The following is a 23,406-nucleotide window of genomic DNA, read 5'->3' on the forward strand; positions in this document are numbered from 1 at the left end:
TCTTTTGTAATATTATATTATTCTAGTGCAAGGGAAGCTTTAGCCTGGCGAAAGGGTTTATTATTGCCAGTTAAACTACAATCTACAGTACACAGTCGACAAACGCATACGACATTCCTCCTAAGTACCTTTGTATACCTCTTTCTCGGCACTCTTCTGGAACCAAGATCAATAAGGAAATATATTTTAGTGATAGAGATTAGCGAAGTTCTCTTTATTATAAAAATAAAATTTTTCAAACAAATATGTGTAACATATGTAAATATGTAAATGCCCTCCAAACAGACAATTTACACTATAAAATGGGTTTTAGTGTAAAACTGAAATATCAAAACTCAAACTGGCACTTATTGAATATCAATAAAAGCTTACTGAGTAATAAATTTCCTTTTGCAAAATATGTTGCCACCATCCTTAATGCCTCCTGTGAGGATTGAACTCACGACCCCTGGTTTACAAGACCAGTGCTCTGCCACTGAGCTAAAGAGGCAACTGAAGAAAGGGTTGTGTCTTCGATATGGCTGCCAAAAGAACACCCAATCAAAAAGAAGCTGCGGTAATTAAAGAAGAACATGAAGACTCAAAGATAAATAATTGTTTAACAAACCAATGATAAGAAACAGCGACAAGATGCCAAATTTAAGATGAGAGTATATGTTTCAAACAGCTATATTTTTAGAGAACTAAAGTTAAAAGTAAACAAAAAATTTAAAAATAAGTGTTGAGTAACAGATACAGGCTTAGGCAATCAATTAAAGTTAGGAAATCACAACAAAAAATTAATTACAACCCAGTTAATCAAAAACCACAAACAGTAAACGCAGCAAAAAGAAAGAAATAAATAAAAAACAAAAATAAATAATAATAACAATAACAATAAAATAACTAATAAAAATAAAAATAAATAATTACATTGCATGTCACCAACTATTTACAACAAAAGCAACATTTTATTAAAAAAAAAAAAAAAAAAAAAATTAAAACTCCACCAAACCACAACAATGCACAGAAACCAACAACAAAGCAACTCTTATATAAACAATCAAAATGCATTTGCATTCCAACAAAATTTTGTCGATGCACTCAAATGAATTCACCGGAATCGGACGACAAGCGCGTGGGATGTTCTCAGCGCTGTCATTTTCGTGCTTTTGTACTTTTACTATTGTGTAAATGTCATTGCCAGCTGACCAACACCTGTTATAACGTTATAACCCGTGTTGTTGCTGTTGTTGTTGTGTTTTGAAAAATTACGTAGACCATTTCAAATGCATTTGTCTCAAGCGTTCAGTGACGTTTCCAAGTGTTTACCAAAGCGAAATCGGTTGGAAAATCATTGTATGACGTTGGCGTTGGAAGAGGCGTTTTTTTGGTATGAAAACAAGAGGAAAATACAACAAACATAAAGCATTCACTAATAACTGTGCATTTGTAACTTGTTGTTATGTCGCTTATTTGCTTATATTTTATGCGTTATTATCACTATGCCATGCTTTGGTTTTCTTCCATTTCTTGCTTTCAGCCCCCACACGCTTTTTCTACCAAAGTCTATGCAAGTCTTTCAAGCTGCGCTTGAGTGAAGATTTTCTTTTACTGTCTACTGTCTAGCTAGCAGGCAATTGGAGCAGAAAATGTTTGTCGTTGTTTGGAATTCCATTGAATTTCTATTTCAATTTGAATTATTCGTTTGGACTTCAAATTATTTATATTTTACCGAAACCTTTGTCTATCTGTATACAAATTATGTGAATTATTAAAACTATTTTTTTCGAAATCAGTCAGAAGATTAATACTAAGAATAGTACATTCACTTGTGACAAAGGAGTACATGCTTCTTCTTCTTTCATGCAAAAGAACTACAGTAGAACTTCTATAACGCGACGTTCTTCATTACTTGAACTCTTGAATTGACAAAAGAAGTCAAATATCATACAAATTACTTTCCTTAACTTGGAAGTCTCTCTAACTCGAATTTTTTTGGTGTCTTATGGTGATTTGAGTTAGGAAAGTTCAACTGTATTATGTTGACTATTTCGCCGAGTTTATCAAGTTCGGTTAAAAAAGAAAATAAGCGACTTTAAATGAAAGAAAAAATAAACACCAGAGCACCAAAGACTAAAAATTAAGAATTTCTTGAGAGAAGATTATTTTCAGAAAAATACTACTTGAGTCGAGTGTTCTTTTGCAACTTACTTGCAATTAAACTGCTATAAACTGGCATAATCAGTGGTTATTAACCTTATTTTAGAGATTCACTTCTCATTTGGGGCTGTAATTTTCGATGCTTTACAGAAAACCTTGATTTCCAAGGTTTATAGTGTCTCTGTGTAGTGTTGACAGAATCTCAGATCAAAACTTTTTCCACTAGAAATACAGAAAACTTTTCGGTTGCAGCATTACGATAAATCAAATCTATATATAAAATATATATATTTACATACCTATATATATATATTCAGAATATTATTACCATTGTATCGCCAAAAGTAACTGTCACTTTCCCTAAGGTCTCTTGTTTTTCGATAACAGAACTTATTAAGTTCATAATCACTTCACTTCAATACTTGTTTTAATGAAAGAATGAAGAATGATTTCACAAACGTCGTCATGTCCATAAAACTATGAAATGTTGTTTACTAGAGTAAATTAACTACAAAAAGACATAGTTCCGTTACTTGCGTGTGTTGACAATGTGGATCATAATGTCTTACAAAAGACAGGAGGTCAAGGAAATAAACCTACAAAGCCTGACAAGTGTCGAAATTATGAGACGCCGAAAGCAAAGCAGGGAACATATGTCTATGCAGGGTGAGTAGTTAAAGATGTCAGCAAAAGAAACGATATAAATATCTGTCTTCAGTATATAAACCCAGCTAAGTGACTGGAATCGACATTAGCCGACATAAGAACTTTGTTATAGATTTATCCAATCGCTTTGTCGCATAATAATGGTCTTGGCGATCAGTCAAAAGTATTAGGGTGTCACAATAGACAGTCGAATCTGTCTAAGTGAGATCCTCTGCATCTGCGGAGATCTACCCCTTAACCCCACCTAACCTCTATAATTATATTTATATTTCTCATTAATTTTCATTTCAAATGGACATTTGAGATGACATCTCATGACATCTATATAGAGAGCATTTTAGATAGATTCTACCAACCAGCAGATCCGAGATGACTCTCTTCTAATCTGAGTTGTTGGACAAAACCCCAAGATCTTTCGATGAAAATATCCAAACATAACTTATTTAAACTTTGCACGACAGATCACCTAAGCCCTATGTGATACATCTAGTATGACAAAAGGGAACTAACTTAGCTCAATCACCCTGTATTTCTATACTCATATTTGTTGTAAGCAACAACTTTATACCTGTTTTATACACAACATAAATATAAATGTAAGTACATTTGTATGGCAATGCGTAAACATAAACCCGCCTTGCTTTCATAGTGTCATTATAAATTGTGGAATATGGTCCACTAACATACATAATTATCACTGACCAATGCTGCTACTGACTGACTGACTGACACACATCGAGCGCGTAGAATACGCGTTGACAAACCGGTGCGCTCAACAATAACAATAACAATAATGGCTATTAAGCGTTGACAGCTGTCATAATGCGGTCACTTAGTGTTGGCGGCAACAATAACAAATAATTTAATTGAAGAGTGAAGCAATATTCTTGACATTTTGGTGAGGAAACAATGAGAAAAAATTGGTGAATAAAAAATACTTGACATTCATACAGACCTTTGTTATAACGGTATAAAATTTTCTAACAGTAACAATATTGAATGAAAGGCAGAGAAGACTGAATGCCGCGAATAACTATAATGTCAATAATAATGACAACAAAGCAGTAAACAACAAAATAAAATCAGATGGCAGATGGGTCAAGCAGCAACCGGATTGTTTGTGTGTGGTGTGTAATATAGTATTTCAAACGAGTTCCACAAGAATTTTCTGTTGCAAATATGTTACGCACTTTTCTTGTTTCTCCCAATTTTCTGTGTGTCGGAATTCAGCATTCTAGCACACGGGTGTATCGCAATGTAATTTGCTGAGACAACTGTTTGGTGGAGCGCGCCATTAACATATCCGGAATGTGTGGGATTTTTTTGTATGCGTTCCAAATTGATTGTACATATGTAACTGTAGAAACATATAAATATTGATGTAGGTTATTGCTAAATCTTATATGTGGAATAAATTTCACTTTACAAATACATTAAATTCGCTTTCAAAGGAGAGAGTTCTTCAAAATAAAACAACAAAATAAGAAAATAAATTGCACACACAACTCAATTTATTTGAGTGATCATAATCAAGCGACACGCCTACCATTTTCTTTGCTACTTTCAAACTGTCTTCTGGCAATTTTTATCTTCTCCTCCTTCCTATTTTTCTTAAAAAAGGTTTTTGTTTATTCTTCTGCCATTTTTCATTTATTTACGCCGGAAATTCATGTTTTAACGTAATCTACACATATGATTTCATGTTTTTTAATTAAGTGCAGGGTACAATTTTTCATGCTCATATACACACTTACACTTCATATTTTTTTTCTGTTTTTGTACCTGTGCTGGCGAGCGAAACACCCTAGTGAAAATTGTTGCTACTGAAATTATCAACACTTTGCTGGTAGCGGTTCACTGGCTCAGAACAATCAGACAACAAACTATACATGAACACATTCACACAATATTTACCGACATTAGCATAAACAAGTGCGGTGAATACGACCCTGTTGAAACACCTTGTGGGGAACATAGCGTGATATGTACATATCTAGGTAGGGGGTGTACTATATATAAAAATAAAAAGTCTAGTGAAATTAAGTGCATACAACTCAGCGAGGGTTTCTGTTCTAATTTTAACAATTTATCAAAACATTCAAGCCCTACATTGACATTAACACTAAATAATATACCGTTAATTTTTAGCCAATCGACAGTGCGATCCAAGGTACTTGCATTAACTACTTTTTGTAGCGTTCAAATATTTTTTTATTGCCAAAATTTTTGTACTATGAGAATGATACTCTGCTTGCTGAAAGATAAATATTAGAGGTGACCTCGCCCTTTCAGTATGTCGGCCTTTCAGTATGTGGAGGTGAATGAGGACAAAACGAAATATCTCCTGTCATCAAACAAACAGTCAGCGCATTCCCGTCTTGTCTCCCACGTCACTGTTGACAGTCATAACTTTGAAGTTGTAGATAATTTCGTATACCTGGGAACCAGTATCAACAACACCAACAATGTCAGCCTCGAAATCCAGCGCAGAATCACTCTTGCCAATAGGTGCTACTTTGGACTGAGTAGGCAATTGAACAGTAAAGTCCTCTCTCGACGAACCAAAATCAAACTCTACAAGTCGCTTATCATTCTCGTCCTGCTTTATGGTGCAGAAGCTTGGACGATGTCAACATCAGATGAGACGACACTAGGAGTTTTCGAGAGGAAAATATTGCGCAAGATTTATGGTCCTCAGAACATTGACAACGGCGAATACCGCAGACGATGGAACGATGAGCTGTACGAGTTATATAACGACATTGACATAGTTCAGCGAATAAAAAGACAGCGGCTACGCTGGCTAGGTCATGTTGTCCGAATGTACGAAAACACTCCAGCCTTGAAAGTGTTCGATGCAGTACCCGCCGGAGGAAGCCGAGGAAGGGGAAGGCCTCCACTCCGTTGGAGGGACCAGGTGGAGAGCGACCTGGTTATACTTGGGATCTCCAATTGGCTCCGAACTGCGAGGGAAAGAGCATCGATTCGGCTATAACTGGCTAACCGATTCCAACGTCAATCATATAAATACTTTATATTTTTATATTTAAGATTCTTCAGGACTCCGACGGATATCTTTTGGTTGTAGTCAGAAGCAGAAATCTAAATAGGAAGCATTGCCATATTCTCATCGCCCAGCTTTACGTAATATTAATTTAATTTAATTTAAAATATTTTCTATTATTCTTTCTTTTGGTTACTATCTTCGAAATTTACCGAAAGTACTGTAAAATTTCCTCAAAAAGAGAACTGAAATTTTATCGATATATATCCAAAGAATATTTTATTGTTGGATTTTTAAGGTTAGAGTTGGGTTTATTTAGAATAATTTGGGAATCTGAAGAAAATAAATTTAAACTTAAATTAAATGATTAAATGATGAATTAAATGATTTGAGACCAAATACCATGTAAAACACCTACTTGGACGGCTATTCAAACGATAAAGAAATCATTTTTGAAACTCACACTTTAAATGAGTGAAACCGAAAAATCTATCAAGAGTACTGATTTTCAACACTTAATTAACAAGCAATGAAATCGATCTTAAAACCTGATTAAATTATGCGAAATAAATTAAAATTCACGTTTTTACTTTCGAATGCATTCAGGCATAACTATGATTTATGAGTGAAATAAAAATATGAAACTGACCGTTGTAATAATATATCATACGATATTTGAGAAGCCGCGCACTACACATGGCTACAGTTACAATTTCGGTTTCACTTACATGCCTATAACTGTATGTATATTTAATTACCATATGTGAGCGCATTAAATTATCTACTGCCAGATTTATGTTTCGGGTTTTTTCGTGTGTGTTTCTAAGTCAACAGTGCGTGCAAAATAGATCAATGATCTTTATGGTCCAACGCTGTTGCGCATTTGGCCTGCAGCAGACACATGAGACCACACTAATGAAGGCAACTTTTCGAAACTCAAAAAAAAAACAGTTGTAGAAACCTCTTTAGTGCAAGCCATCTAACTAACTAAGTAAGTCACTAATGAGCGTTTGTATGTTTGCTTGTGCTTATTCATATTTCTGGCTGTGATTTCTCTGCTGGCACGCATCGCTTGAGTCACAGCTGTCAGCAACTCGGAACTAGAAGTTCAAGTCGATTTCTACAAAGTTGAACTAAATTTTTCATGCAAAGTGAACCTGCAAACTTGACCAGTGAGACCACATACATATATATATATTTATTACACGTGTGCATATAGTAGAAGCTCTTACAGCAGAGTTCAGGAGTATGTAAATATGTAAAATTAAAATAAGACTTCTTTAAGTTATTATTTAGTTCCTCATATTTCGCTTTGTTAGCCGCTACTTAATGAGTCTTCAAAATATTGTAGAATTAGATTAATGGCTACTCAAGCCGACATTTTTTACATACCTGCATATGTATTAAGCTCTAAATACATATATACATATATATATATATATATATATATATCCACTTAAATATATGTAAATCCATTAATATATTTATTTTTTTATATTTTATGCCTTCAGAACAAAGTCTCAAATGCTTTCAAAAGTCATTTGCAATTACGTATATTACATCTCACTAATGAGACGACGAGCGTTGCAAATGATCTTGGCCAGTTGATCTGATAATTGTTGTGCTACTTTTGTAACACACATTAGCAAGCTGACAGTTGAGGGAGCATCATTTGCTTTTTTTTATTAGGAACGAATGCTGAAATTAGCTATGCTATACTTGTATATTATTATTATATGTATAGCGCTATAAATTTGCAGCTGTAAATAACTATAGACATTCTAAAGAAAAATCATGTTTTAAATAGTTGTAGAAATGTGTAATTTTCTTGATTTGCTGAGCTCAACTTGCTTTTACCACATTAAATTAGTTGTAAATTATATATCGTATGAGTACAAGCAGCTGCGAGTTAACCGGAAATAAACTAAAGACTTAAGCAGCAAACTTGACGAGCGAATTTCGTCCTATTAAGCAGAGGAAAGTGAAATTCAGCTTGTTAAACTGATGACTTTCGAAAATAATATTTATATATTTACTATTTATTGAATAGATATTTATTTAAAAATATAAAAACCAATTTTGTCGATAAATAAAATAAAATATTTTAGATCTCTATCTTGGTATATTTATTTAAATTTATATCTGGTTAAAGGTTAGTCCAATTAGTCAGCATTCTTCAACCATTTAGGTAATGTTTTCTACCACTAAAACAGCAACAACTAAAAGCCCTAGAAAAATTTGATTTTTGTAGATATGCCCTTATGGGATTACATGGGTTTTGTCGCGTAAAAATATGCATATTTTCTATGTAAAAAATTATTTATTTAATTCGAACTTTTTTCTGTTTTATATATACACTAGCAGACCCGGCCACACGTTTTTGTGGCAAGGTATACATTAAATTAATTTGGTCCAATTTTGGCTTCGGCCAAATTTGATTACTCGAGGTCGATTTATGTTAAGCAGCATGATGACAACTCACACTACTTTTAATTGCAAAGTGAGTGGTGATAGTACAGGCAATTTTAAATAGTTTGGGATAATTGACTACGTCATCCTGGTTTGTAGCTGTGTCAACTTTCTTGGACCGAAATTCTAAATTGTCGCAATAAGATCATCGATATATGTTTTTTACCACCAATATAGGTCATTCAATAAGTCATTTATGGTTATCATATTGAGGTTTCATGTCAGGAAAACTTCTCTTTCGAGTCAATGAAGTGACAGAAATTTGTTGGAAATGCTATTAATCTATCGAGGTGTCAACTGCGACCCTACCATTTCCAACTGATTCTACAATCCCAATTTGATATTGTTGCAAAACACTCATATATTAACATGCGATTAGCCCGTCAGTAACAGTTGATCTAGGAATAATTGGAAGAGTCTGGCGTAAATCACCTGCTAACAGAATCCTGGCTTCACCAAAAAGTTTATAGACAATCAAGATCTTTTAAAGTCCTGTGCAGTACCTCCAGCGACTTCTTGAATATTTGGAAAATCTTCGTTATAGCGCTATTTTTGCGATTTTGCCGACTGGTGTTTCGTTCATTTGCAATTTAGGAGAAATTTCAAGGCCGAATGTGCCGTTTGTTTGCCCACTAACAGGTGCCAAGATGCCCCTATTCCCGAAAATGAGTGAAATTGGTTCTGGAATTACATCAGCCCTCATATACTATATATGATGATTTTCTATTGGACTTTAGCCGAATATATAGGACAAATTGTGTGTTATCTTAATAAAATTACATCAATAAATTGCGAGAGTATAAAATATTCGGTTGGACCCGAACATAGCCTTTCCTTATTTGTTACAAATTGTTTTGGGCTATCGACACAACCTTCTACAATTGAACAATAACAAAAATATTTTAACAAAAGCAACAACAACCTTCAAAATATTATTTTTTTGTTTTCTCTTTTTATATTTTTTTTGTCAACTCGAATAAAATTCTCTTATTATTATCTTCCTCGCAATTTTTCCATATTTACTCACTGTCTAATCTTTTCCTGGCCTTCCACGAATATTTGAAGACTAAAATTAGCCAGATCGGTTTGGCCGTTATCGACTTTTTGCGAGACTAACGAACAGCAATTCACGTTTATATTATATTTATGTATGTAACTGTATATTAGAAGTAAAACAAAATGTTAATTATTAATATCTCCTAACTAAATTTCATCAAAACCCGTTCAGCCGTTTAGGCATGATGGAGCAAAACCCCCAGCCAAAACCATAAAAAATCACTAACTCAATTCAGTTTTCTGCCTACTGCCTACCCCCTAAGAACCATGGCGGGATTCTTTATAGCCTATGACCATTTCTAGGTTATCATCTATCACCATACCAAATTTCATCAAAATCCGTTCAGCCGTTTAGGCGTGAAAGAGTAACAGACAGAGAGAGTTACTTTCGCATTTATAATATCAATATGGATATTTAAAGAAAAATTTCAGAAATTAAAAAAAAAATTAAAACTCCTCCATTGTGAATCATTTCCGGTGACTCCTCGGAAAAAAGGTGCGTCCGCGTTGTCACCATAAACTCGTGCTTGAACGAAGGAATGACAAAAAAACAATTTTTTGGAATTTCGGCAGATATTTTCCGAAAAAATAAGAATTCGGTCAAATTTGCTTGACAATTTTTTTTAAATAGTTGTAATTGAAAAAAAATCCTTCGATCAAGCACAAGTAAATTGTATCTCGAACACCTGTGCAAAATTTCATCAAGATCGGTTGAGTAGTTTTCGAGAAAATTTAACAACCGACTTTGAAAACACGGTTCCGACAAAAACGCGTTTAAAGTTTTGAGTAACAATAATACCTGACTTGGAGCGCACACCTTCCAAAGGATGTATCTTCGAAAGAATTATGCGGATCGACTTGAAAATTTAGGATAATATTCTTGAGATGTTGTAGAAATTAATAAGCCAAAAAACAAAAAAAGATTTTTTGAATTCACAAAACCCACATAACCCCTTAAACTATATTATACAGATTTTTTGAAATATATTAATAACCTTTCCATAAGAATTGATCTTTTCGAAAATTCGTTCTAAACAGTAAACACTTGCCAAACATGACTTATGATCGAAATTTTTGCATCAGCTTTGGTTTCGAAAAGGTGTAAAATTACGCATTTTATATTAAAGCACAATATCTTGAATTTTAGTTTTATTTTTAAGAAGAAGTTGAAGCAAAGAGGGTGTTCCCACTACTCCAACAATAATTCACCATAAGCAGGATGCTTTAATTATAGCGCTGTTTCATTTTACTCCTGGTGGAATTGCTTACTCTGATTTGATCCTTGAACCTCAAGAATAGCTAGAAGAAAGACTAAAGTTTCCAAACCAATATCAACCATCATATTATGCCAGCTAGATTCAATGACATTGATGTTTCTCCATCACACTGGAGATCAGATTCGTTGATATTAATAAGTAATTCTCTCCACATTCTGAATTCAACTTTTGTATCGCAAAATTAAAACTTTAATCCTTATTTCCAGGGATCGGTCAAAGTAATTTTTGTAAGCTTCCTAATGACACATTAATAAACTGGAAAGTCTTTCATAAGTCCATTATGTATGCTTTGTTAGTGAATGTGATTAAGCACCTGCAATTTCAGAAAGTGGTGAATCGAACGAACAACTCGCTTAAATAATTTAGAGGTATACAAACAATGCACGAAGAGCAGGAACCAAAAAAAGAGTGAGAGAGAGAGACAGTTCGACAATTTTGATGAACCAAACCCATACATACGTTTCTCTACATAATATGGTACATGGAAAATTACCACAGGGTAAAAATACGAATTCTATTATCTTTTGCGAAAATAATATAATTTGTGCGATAGAAACTACCGAGTCATTTATAGATCGTCATCAAAAACCTATTTAGAACCTATATAAAAGCTTAGAGTTCGGGACTAAAAAGGCTATGAAAATTTTTCATCTAAAGTGCCCATAGCTACTCTCTTTCTAGAGAGGTTCGCGAAATTCTAATATAAAGCGCATATTAATTATAATTCAGATCTACCTAGTAGTAAGTTGCTTAACCTCACATAACCTTACGACAATCCCCTAGGTATCACAAGCTGTTAAAACTCTAAGCTACTTATTAGCGGAGTTACTCAAAACTATATTATTATTTAAAAGAAATTCTAACTAAAATTATTAGTTAAACTCATTATATAAACAACTATATTATTAACACAAGTAATTTAGTTAAATATATACTATATACACTCAACACACAACTGATTACTCATAAGCTTGTGCAAAGCATAGTAGTAGAGTATAAGTTTCCATTATGGCGAAGACACTCCCATGAATGACAGCCAGTCATCAGTCAGTCATGCAAGGCATGCTTCTTCTTCATTTGAGTTTGTAATTTTAATAAACAAAATGCCTGTATGCCAAAGATAACTCCCCCACTAAACGTGGGATTGAAGAATTAGAAGAAGACATGAGAGCATAATAAGAATAAGAATAACTACAAGCATTAAAAGAGTTGTATGTATGTATGTAGGAAAGAACATTTATACATAATTAAGCAAGCGGCAGTCAAGCGGCGCTGACGACGCGAAGGTAGGCTATGAAAAGCGCAGGCGTATGGGACACAAAATATGAGAGAAACACACCTACTCCAATGGGTGTGTATGTGTGTGTGTTTGTGGAAATTGCACAGTGCAAATTGAGGGAAGTCAGAAATAAATAAATGCACAGCAGAAATAGTTGAGCGTAATTGTTCTCATGCAACAGACCGTGAAGAGGAAAATGAGACCCACCTCCGTTTCATGTACAAACCATGTAAGTAGCGTGTCTGTATCACTGTATGTATTTGCAAGCCTACTGATATGGCAAGAACATCATCAAAAGGTAAAATTAAATATTTTATATGTCTTCTTAACTGCTGGTGGGCTTCTGGAAGAATGTTATGTGTCTACTAAACTACAAGATGACGTTCAGTAAAGGAATTTCATTTCATTTAAATGCTGATTGTTGTTGGTGTTATTGTTTAATAGCTGAGAGACAGACACACGAGTACGCCCAGTTTGGTTGGTTAAGTGAAGGAAGTCGACTCTCGACTGTCCTATAAATTGCTTTGTAGATATTTTTGTTTATGGGAAATAATTAAACTCGAAATTAAAGTCACACAACTGCAACAACAACAACCACTGCAAGTCAGCGCGAATTTTGTGTGAAGCGACAGACAGCGTGGATGCATTTGGTGGTTGCATTATTCAACGCCGTTTCTTGCTGGCAAATTGCTGCAGGAAGTGCTGTGGGTGCAGTAAGCATGCGCAGCCGGCTCTGGCGCTCGCAATTGCCAACAGCGGCAACTTAGCGAAGACAATATTTTTGTGCGAACTACGCATTCTCCCGGTTGCATTCGCTTGCTGCAAGCTGTCGCCGATGCGCAAAATTTATTTTACATTTACTATTTTTTTTTTTGTGCTCGCACTATCAAATGTATCTGTTGGGAAAGATCGCTGTAACACTTGAGTAATGTGTGGAAGTTCCGGCAATTGAACGAGCTTTGTTTGTAATTTGCTATGTGAGGTGATGTTATAAAAAAAACTGTTTGCATATATTTATTTCTCCTTTTTCTGGACTAAAAAAAAAAAACATAGTAAAAAATATTGTAATGTTTTAAAAAGCATAAGCTAAAAACAAAAAAAAAAATAAAAAAAAATAAAATTAATTTTGGGGTCCTAAAAACATTTTTCAATTTTTAGAACATGAAAAAAAAAAGGTTTTATATGCCTTATACATATATTTATATGTGACCTGGTCTACGAAAAGGGAGCTAACGTGCGAAAACTAGTTTTCTGAGAAACAGCTGTTAAAAATCAAAAGCATCTAATCTTCCATCCGTATCAACTAAAAAGTGAAAATTGATTTTTTGACACCTAAGCCCCCTTTTCATATGTTTAATAAAGTATAAAATTTATCTTTTTCGATTCATTTCTTCATTCTTTCAGAATTTTCAAAGTTAGTCCTTTTAGTACTCTGGACTGGTCTAACACCAAAACATAATTTCTATACAAAAATAACAATTCTGACAATACAAGCACCTATAATCTCTAGGAACTAGTCCAGAAATTAAATGGATCATTTTCTCAACTACTCACGGAGAAACTACTAGCCTGTATTGGCTTCCTTTCTTACTCAAAAATCCCCAAAATTATGCCAAAAAATAAATAAATTTAAACTATATCTAGCACCTTCTACAGGTTCTCTACTCCTATATTCTGTAGTATCTGTATGACAGACTAAGTAAGTAAGGTCGTCAATTCTTACTCCGGCTATTTCTACACATTTATTTCTGTTAAATATCATTGTGGGATCAGACTATCAGATCAGAATTACTATTATACTGCTACCTCATTTCTGGGAAGACTTTGCGTCTGAGGTCTGGCAGCAATTTCAGTCAGTTTGCTCTAGCTATAAGACAGTACTTCCTCAGCACAATGATCTGCGTCCAGTTAACCAGATATAATGTAAACGGCCTTAAAAGTATGTTCTGAGAATCCCTACGAAAGATTCAGAATATATTCGAAGACTTCAAATTGACTGCTAACAGTCTGGTGTAACTTCACTTAATCGAAGCGAAATGATAAATTAATACATAATACTCCTCAAAGACTACTATGGGAGAGTAAATTCCGTGATTGCAGAAACTGATGTAAAAAACAATTTTCACCACTTAAGCAATGACTCTTCTTTAGAGGCCAAAATCGCTTGCCCAGATCCTGAACTCTTATAAATTTTCAAAGTCCGTTACATGATTCTAAGGACCTAAATAATATTGTACAATTCTAGCGTTTATTATTTCTTACGAGACTATAATATGGTGTTGTATAGAATTTTTTGTCTGATAATTTTAAGTAACAGAAGAAGGTCTCGAAACTGACAGTTAAAATATTCTATCTGTTTTCATAATTCAGCAAATTGATTCCTTAGTAGCAACAAAGAAATTGTCTGAACTTAAGATCACCATAAATAAAACCGATTGTTTTAATGATGAGGTGAGATCAAACCTTTAGAACTTGAAATCTTAAACGACTCTTCAGGTATTTAAATTCGATAAAAGCGAGACTTCGTTTTTTCATATTTTCTTCTAATGGAACGGAACGACTCAGTAATCTTGCTCAAATCAATATATATAGTTCATTTGCTAGTCTGGTTTATGATTTTTATGACGCGGAGCTCAAAACCTTACCCCTCATAGTTAGATGGCTTCATTATCTATCTTACATTTCTATATATCAACAACACTGTATACATTTCCCAACTGGTCTCCACTAAGACTATATTAAAGCTAATAAAAGTCAACAATTAGATGCATTTAAAAGGCTATAACTTTGAAGTGATACCCCAGCTAATTTATAACATTAAAAATTAATCTTACAAAAAACAAGAAAACAAAATTGAAAAGATAAAACTAAAGCCAACCCGCACTATTTACCGAAATGAAATTTATTTGCGCCACAGCATTACAACGCTTTTGAACTTGCCAGCCTAGGTGCTGTGTCAACGCTTCTGTGCTGCGCCGCCCGTGCCGCTAACAAATACACAGAGCTTACAGCAACCAACCAAAGCCAACGCAAACACCAACGCTACCGAGAGGTAGCATCTTCGTCAGGCAGTCCGCAGCTTGGCTGGCAAACACAACAGGTGAAAGATAATCCGCGCGATTGTTTCGTGGCTTTGTGTGTTGCCGCAAAATGCGCCACGGCGAGCGCTGGCATGCGGTGTTTGCTCACTTTTAATGAGCCGGTGTTGCATTACCTAATGCATGTTTTTACCTTTACTCCACCGCGCAGCATACCTTCGCGGCGGCGGCAAGCGGTGCGCGCTTTAAAGTTATCTTGCTGTTGACTTGGCCGTGTTCATGTACAAACTAATTTTTTTGTTTTATTTTTTTTTTAATTTTTTCTTCATCTAATATTTTTTTTGCTGGCCCGTTTAAGGTTTATAGCATAAAATGTCGGCCAATGTAACTGTCACCGCAACAAAGCAGTGCATTCATTGCCACATTTTTTGTTTTAGACCGACTACGAAGTAATTAGCTTGCTTTTGCCTTGTGACATGTCACCAATGTCACGCTGTTGCGCTGTAAATGTTTGCCGAAACAGTTATGGCCATTAAACGGCAACCCTGAAAATATGCATTTAGCCTTTGACGTTTTATTTAATGGTTGGTGTAATAAATGTTGCAATTTTTTGGTTAATTGTACATTTTAAATGTTTGCTTGCCAGCAAAAAAATGTATTTGTTGTCTCCTTCGACTATTAGTTGGCGTTGAATTTTTTATTCAAGGACTCTTTTAGGAAAGGTTCCAAAACTAAATTCAATATAATCCAAATTTCAGAAAGATTTTTCATTTTTGATGTCATATAAAAAAATCTTAATCTCGAACAATTTTCTAAGAACAATATTCTAAAACTAACCAAAACTCGACAACCGACGGAGATTAAAGGTCTAACCAAGTGATGGCTGTTTGAAGAATCATGAATTCAAATCTCATCTTCTCCCGATTTAAATAAAAAAAAATATGAATTTTTGTCAGAATCGTCATCCTGTAGATTGATATATTGCAGCTCCAATTGTATTTCAAATACGAAAATGCTTTGCATTGAATCCAAACATTCGCAGACGCTTTTTACCGAGTCCCAGCTTTCGATTAGAACTTTTGGCTGATAATATCAAGTTAATGAAATCAAAGAACTTCGTCGAAAGCTGTTAGGCCCAGATGAAAGCTGACGGTTCAAAGTTTGAACTACGAACAAACTAAAACAATTTTATATCGAAAATTACTGGACCCATTATAACATCTTTCACATAAGCCTGATGAAAAAGTTTTAAGTCAATTAACCGGCCTCTGCTCAATTAAAACGCTTATTAATATCGATTTATCATACAAAATAAGATCTACATTTATGGCTATCGCGTAGCCGGCAGTATAAAAGGCAAAAAGAGGGTTTCTCAAAAAAATTTAAATTGATCAATTTATTTGGCTATCTAAAAACGCTGTCTACAGAAAATTTTGATTTTATCTATATTTTAGATTTTTTAGTAGCTATATCCTGTAATTAATAATAATATTTCTTTCGAACTTCAAATCCACATATTTCGATTTTGGAGGCTAACTTCGAAAATCACTTTCTTTACTTAGGAAAAAATTAGCTTATGAGTGTTGTACAGTTCAAACGTATCATGGTTGTTGTAAAAAATAGTTTATTAGTTTTAAAGACAAATTCATATGAGACATAGACGCTATGGACTGGCTTATGATCTACTCCTCGCTTGGAGTTTACTGAAGATAAAATATTCAGATTCGAAAATATCTGAAGATCACATGATTATTGCAATTCACATGTAACATAAAGTCTACAAACTAACAATGAGGCCACTTGTAACCGCCTACGAGCTGTCGAAAGAACGTAAAAAAAATGTTCTGAAAGCTTCAAGGGTCGCAACAACTAATCTAACTGTAATTAAAGCTAGGATGCTTGCTTGCACGTAATATTAAATAAACTCAATAATTATTTCAACAAAAAAAAATACCAGAAATCAGTGCCAGGGTCACTAGGTCACTGTCAACTTCATAAACATTTTTCATGAATTATTCTAACATAAAATTGTGCTAAAATATGTTTTCTGGGGAATTTATATGTTTTTATGCTTTCGTTCCTACGGATGAATGCTATTATTGTACACCAAAAATAATCGAAATTATTATTTTGAACACTTTTTTGTAATCAACTCTGTTTTCGTTCACTAACCAAATTGATTACATTCCGGAAAATATTGAAATTTTACGTAAACCTCTCAACTCAACTAATTCTCATCACTTATACAATAAAATTTGTAGCACTGCTTAAATATGCAGACCAATCATTTCAACGGAAATCTTTAACAGACCATTACCCACACTCCAGGCTATAATTAACACTCTACACTAAACACACAGCACTGATAATAACGGCATTGCATTTGCAATATCACTTTAACCAAAAAAAAATCATACATATATAGTTTATGTAAATTACTAGTTACATTTGGCAGCAGGCAACAATAGAAATGCATATTAAATAGCGCCGCAAAACGCACCCCACTGTGCGTTGCGTTACGTTGCGTGTAATGCAAATGTAATGCGAGCATTTCTAAGTGTGTTGCGGCTGTTATGCGATGCTATGCGTTCAAATTTCAGGAAAAGCACTACAATTACAAGGGGGTTGCAATGCATTTTGGGGAGGTGCAAATGTATTTGCATATTTGTAGTGAGTGAGTATGTATGTATGTATGTATGTAATAAGTGTTAACTGAAATAAAATTAATGCAAATAAAAAATGTTATGCGGTTGCATGCTATTCACTGCATATACTCACGCACATATTTATTATAATTTTGATTTTTTTTGGTTTTTCAAAATGTTGTTTATTCCCAAAAATATTAAAAAATGTGTTTGATTTAATTATAGTGTTTTTCCCGGTGTGTTTTTACGCATTTATTATTATTATAATGTTTTGCTTTTCGGAAACTTCAAATTATTTATATATGTAAATTGTACTCACCAATTTTTTTCTTATTTGTTGTTTTTGCTTATTATTTTCAGTTATGTTTGAATACACAACTTGTGAACATTAACGACTGTACGCGATAATAAATATGGATGCTGGCAGTGTGGTTAGTGAACCGATTTCGGCGCATCATCGCGCCTTTGCGAAACAGAAATCCGCATCAATGGTGAGTAGATTAACTGTAAGGGAAATGAGAAAGTGTTTATTATAGTTTTTGTGTTTAAATAATATAAATTATAAAAAGTTTGTAATTTTAAAATTATTTTTAAGGATTTTTTACTTTCGAATTTTTCAAAAATTTTCAAAAAATATTTTATTTGAGTCAACAGTGTATAAAATTATAAGACGCTTTTACCTTTCGAATACAGTAAAATTTTGCGAAAATCTTCAAAAACATTTTTTTTGAGTCTACTGGTTTAAAATTATATTTATTGGATTTTCAGAAGGTTCAACTCGACGCTCTAAACATTGTTTTCCTTTTTTAACTATTTCCATATAATAGTTTTCAGAAAATTTTCATACTTTGGTAAGTTAAAAAAAATATATAATTTTGAAACCTTTAAGGAGTCTGCAAACTTAAATTAATTTTGGATATTTTTTGGAAAATTGGTAAATGATTATTTTTCCTAAAAATTTTTGCGTTTTCAGACAGCCCAATTAATTGAGCAATTAAAATTTTTTATTGAAAAACCCTCTTTTGCCTTTTATACTGCCTGCTGGCTACTCGATAACCGATCAGCTGTTATACATTTTTGTTTTTGCTTTTCATAAGAAGTTGGTAAGTTTCAGCAGCTGATTAATATTTTTAGCAGCGACATCTACCGTAGCTTTTTTTATCAGAAAATTCTGGCAATCGCAGACAAAGCAAGTATATCGTACATGTTTGTCGAAGAGTTGCATTTGATTTTCAAGTCGATTAAAATTCAATTAAAAATAAATGTAGATTTTATTTTGTATGATAAATCGATCTTAATAAGCGTTTTAATCGCGCAGAGGCCGGTTAATTGATCAATTAGCTCCTGTCTAAAAACGATATTACCTTTTTAGAGCGCATTTGACGGGAACATATTTTATTTCGTGCCTTCCTAAAGGACAGGTAGCTACTATACCGAATTAGTATGAAATCATGACAGTTCGTTTCATTTATGACGTGCCGTGTCGTCATTATATCTCTACGATTCTAAATCTAATCATAAAAGTATTAAAAAATTAGCTAGTTTTTGTCTCGTTTTCCGAGGCTGGAATTGAACTTAATTTCTTGAGTAATATATATATATATATATGTTTGGCGTGGGAACCGCTTTAAGCGATTATAACCGAATCCACCAAAGCGCGCCCCTAATTCCTCCTTTTTGCTTCTTGAGTAATATTAAACCTTATACTACAAAGCGAAATTGACTACTTGAAATCGGCATATTCACCTTTCAATAGTCTTTGGATATTAAAAAAATCTAAAAATGTATTAGATTACCAGATAAAAAATAAATCATATATAGCTTTAACATCACACAAAAGTCAGTTACTAATCAAGTGTCTAAACTTCTCTTGATAATTACTAATTAATTCAAATATCATAATAATCGAAATCACATTTCTGTTTCCGTTTTAACAAAAGAGTATTGAGACTCATGCACAATAGGCAGATAAAAGCGCTTGAAAGCCAAATAATTATCAGCAACTTATTTCTTCCGCTGTGTTTTGAGCCACTTGTTAATTACTCGAACATTTTTTCGATCCACACCGAATGAATTCAATACAAATATATACACTTGTGTTTGTAAGTAAGTATATGCCATTGAAAATCGGTTTAAATATCAATTATATACAACTATATATAATCAATAAAAAATCAACCGCACTGATATAGCTATTGCTTATATAACAACCACATTTGGTAAAGGAAAGTTTTCGTAATTAATGAAATTCGATATTGATTTCGCTTTCGATTCACATTTTCACATTGAAATTTAATAAGCGCCTAACTGATGTGCGGTTTTCACGCATGCAACAGCAGCAACAACATGCAACACTGAAATGCTTCACTGATTAAATGAAATTTGGCGCGTTTAAAAGCAAATAGGCGCTGTTATAAATGAGTAATTGCTGTTATAGTGTGTGTGTTCATAGTATGGAAAATAATGAAAATAATATTATTATATTAAATGCATAAATATAGTGGCTGTTGGTGAAAATTGGCATGTTGTGTAGCTGTTATATTATTTTCGGCTTTTCGCTCCATATTATGCACAAAAATCACACAACAAATTGTTTAAAATTTTTACATACTCAAATGGCTTCAAATATTTTCAACTAATATTATTTAAAAAAGCTGCAAGCATTTGTATCAATTAATTTTCAATCAAAATAATTAATTTTTTTTTATATGTATGGACAACAAACACTTTCCCTAAATGACATGCAATGTCGCACAGTGCGGCAACAGTGATAAAAAATCCTTTAAATATTTTTTTTTAATAAAAAACTGTTATTAAAACAGGAGTGAGCAATAATTAAATATTACTTTCGAACAATGTTGTCAATATTTTTTTACAAAACTTTTAATAACAAGTATGGAAGAGCGCTAAGTTCGGGTGTAACCGACCATTTTATACTCTCGCAATTTATTTATTTAATTTTATTAATATAGCACACCATTTGAGTCACATATTCGGCATTTATATGGTAAAAGTCCATTGAAAGTTTGAAAGCGATAATATTAAATATATGGGAGATAGGGGAAGTTATGTCCCGATTTCACTCATTTTTGGCACAGAGACATATTATTAGAAGAAACATATTCCCTCTGAATTTCTTCTAAATATATGAAAGACTTACCTATATTTTCGGTAAAAATGGGAAAATTAGAAGCACTGAGATCCTAATATTCGATATATATAGGGTTTTGAAAACTTATGGACCGATTTCGACGATTTTTCTAGAGGGTTGATACCACTCTTTAAATGCAGTATATTTGCAAAGTTCTGTTCCGTTACCTTCACTTGTACTGACTTTATATATTGTAAAGTAAACGATTTAGATCGACTTCAGAGTTCTGGTATATGGGAAGTAGGCGTGGTTGTGAACCGATTTGGACTTTTTTCCCAACATATCATTGGGAAGCTTTTAAAATATTATGAACCGAATTTCATTGAAATTCGTCGAGTAGTTTCGGAGATATGGTTTTTGACGCATAAGTGGGCGGAATCAAGCCCATTTAAAATTTTGTATACCATTTTGAGTGCAGCACTTCTGTACCATCTTTATTTTAAATTTACTGAATTAAAGTATTTTTAGTAGGCATATTTAGTAAGCATATTTTAAAGGTTTCAATATAACCTTTGTATGGGAGGTGGCCGTCGTTATAATACGGTTTCCTCCATTTTTGGACTGTATGAGGTAATACCTAAAAGAAACGACTCTAGGAAGTTTCCTTAATATAGCTTTAGTAGTTTGCGAGATATGTACATAAAACTTAGTAGGAGGCGGGGCCACGCCCACTTTCCCAAAAAAATTACATCCACGTATGCAACTTCATAGTGCGATCCTTCATACCAAATTTTCCTTCCATAGCTTAAATTATGGCTGAGTTATAGCTTTTTATATGTTTTCGGTTATTGCCATTTTGTGGGCGTGGCAGTGGTCCGATACGACCATTCTTCTAAGTTTCATCAAGATATCTCCAGACAGACGGACGGACAGACAGACATCCGGATTTGAGCTTCACTCCTGCCCCTGATCATTTTGATATATGTATATAACCCTATATCTAACTCGTTTAGTTTTAGGACTTACAACCAACCGTTATGTGAACAAAACTATAATACACTCTTAGCAACTTTGTTGCGAGAGTATAAAAAGAAGAAAAAAATTTGTTAAAAGAAATTTTAAACTTTCATTTGCTATTGATTTCATATAGGGACCTTTTTGACAAAAAAAATACTTGAAAAATTATATTCCTATACACAACAAAAAATTGTTAAAAATATATTCATACTATTTTCCATATTACAAATAGAGTTTTCAGAATTGTTAACCTGGGTTAAAGTTCACAAAATTAATATTGTGATAGACAATGAGATCATTTTCTCAATAAAAAAAAAGAAAATTTAAATTTTTTGAAGCATTAAAAATGAGCACACTAAAAATTTGTTATTTACGATGATTTTTTTAATTATTTTAATTTCGAACAATTATTGGAATAATTTTTAAATTTTCCATACCAAAAAATTACCAAACAAACCCACTGTGATACAACATACACCGCCGTAATAAATTCGGAACTCACCATCTACCGCACATATTCACACTCATTCACATTTAAATTACGCCAATTATGGAAGTCATTGAAGTGCGGCGCTACCGTTTTCACTGCAAAATATTTACACATTTTTGCCAAAGACAAACTCACAAAAAATACAACAAAATAATTCCCTAAATTAAATAAATACACGCATAACTATTATAATTATTTTCATTACTGCGAATATATGAATGCCGCTATTCGTTAATGTTTTTGTTGTGTTTTCTGTTGCGTTCGCTACACCGTACCGACAGCCATGAGTGAAGAGGTTAAAGTCATTTAATTACATTTCTTTTTTTTCATTTCCTACACTTTTTTTAAATGTAATTGAAGAAATGTGCAAACAATTTTTCGCGCATCACTATTATATAACGGTGCAAATGGTGTACATGTAACATTTATACAATCATTCACAACATTTTAATTAATAAAAAAACATTTTTGTTTTTGTAAAGTAATGCGTTAATAATAATATATATGTATGTATATGATATATGCACTAAGTGTGTGAGATTACATGTGTCTTTTTTAGGCGTTGAAAGTTGCAAAAAGTAGTTTCACTTCAAATTACAACACCTCGAGCTGTCGATTGTCATTGTCTGTACGTGTTTGACCTCACTTGAACTTGACAACTAAATTTTGACGTATGTCTGTAACTGTTAACGGTGAATTTTATAGACCGCAAGCAGTTTGAACTTCAATTAAGCATAATGTTTAACTTTACGGTTCATTTTTTATAGCAGATACAAGCATTGTGATCTTTCGATAAAAAGTTGTACGCCTAAATGTATGCTATACAATATGATAAGGTATTGTAGAGTAGATTTAGTACCGTTATTTAAACATTTAGTATTTCAGAATGTATTCTTTTTGAATAAAAAATATATTTTTTCGAAAAATCATTTAGCGTTCGATAATTAGTAGACAGCCTAAATGTACACTATGCAAAATTTCCACAATTTCAGCATTTAGTATTTCTGAATGAATTCTGTTTGAATAAAAAAGTTATTTTCTCCTAAAATCGGTTTATTCGACTACATCCCTCTAAAAATTCACACATTTCTTGTAATATTTCTTACAACAACTTCTATGAACCATGGAATTGCTTGACCCCATAATTAGTATGGCCACAAAAATACCTGAAAAACAGGATGTAATAACAATAAAAATTATAAAAGCGGATTTTTGAAAACTTAATCGACTGC

The 23,406-nt window shown here is 33.1% G+C and overlaps 1 protein-coding gene and 1 non-coding gene across 2 annotated transcripts in view; one reads left to right on the forward strand and one right to left on the reverse strand.

Annotated features, from left to right (window-relative positions):
• Window positions 1-418: 418 nt before the first annotated feature.
• Trnat-ugu (transfer RNA threonine (anticodon UGU)) lies at window positions 419-490 on the reverse strand. Its single transcript has one exon. It is a non-coding gene; the product is annotated as a tRNA-Thr (tRNA).
• A 17,436-nt stretch (window positions 491-17,926) lies between these two features.
• Window positions 17,927-23,406, forward strand: part of LOC105218690 (uncharacterized) — a 35,990-nt gene continuing 30,510 nt past the window's right edge. Inside the window, exon 1 of the mRNA XM_054232925.1 lies at window positions 17,927-18,067. Within this exon, the coding sequence (XP_054088900.1) occupies window positions 17,990-18,067 (78 nt within the window). The 5' untranslated portion in view covers window positions 17,927-17,989. The remainder of the gene's footprint in view (window positions 18,068-23,406) is intronic.

The sequence above is a fragment of the Zeugodacus cucurbitae genome, chromosome 6 (genome assembly GCF_028554725.1).
Source record: "Zeugodacus cucurbitae isolate PBARC_wt_2022May chromosome 6, idZeuCucr1.2, whole genome shotgun sequence".
NCBI classification, from domain to species: Eukaryota; Metazoa; Arthropoda; class Insecta; order Diptera; family Tephritidae; genus Zeugodacus; species Zeugodacus cucurbitae.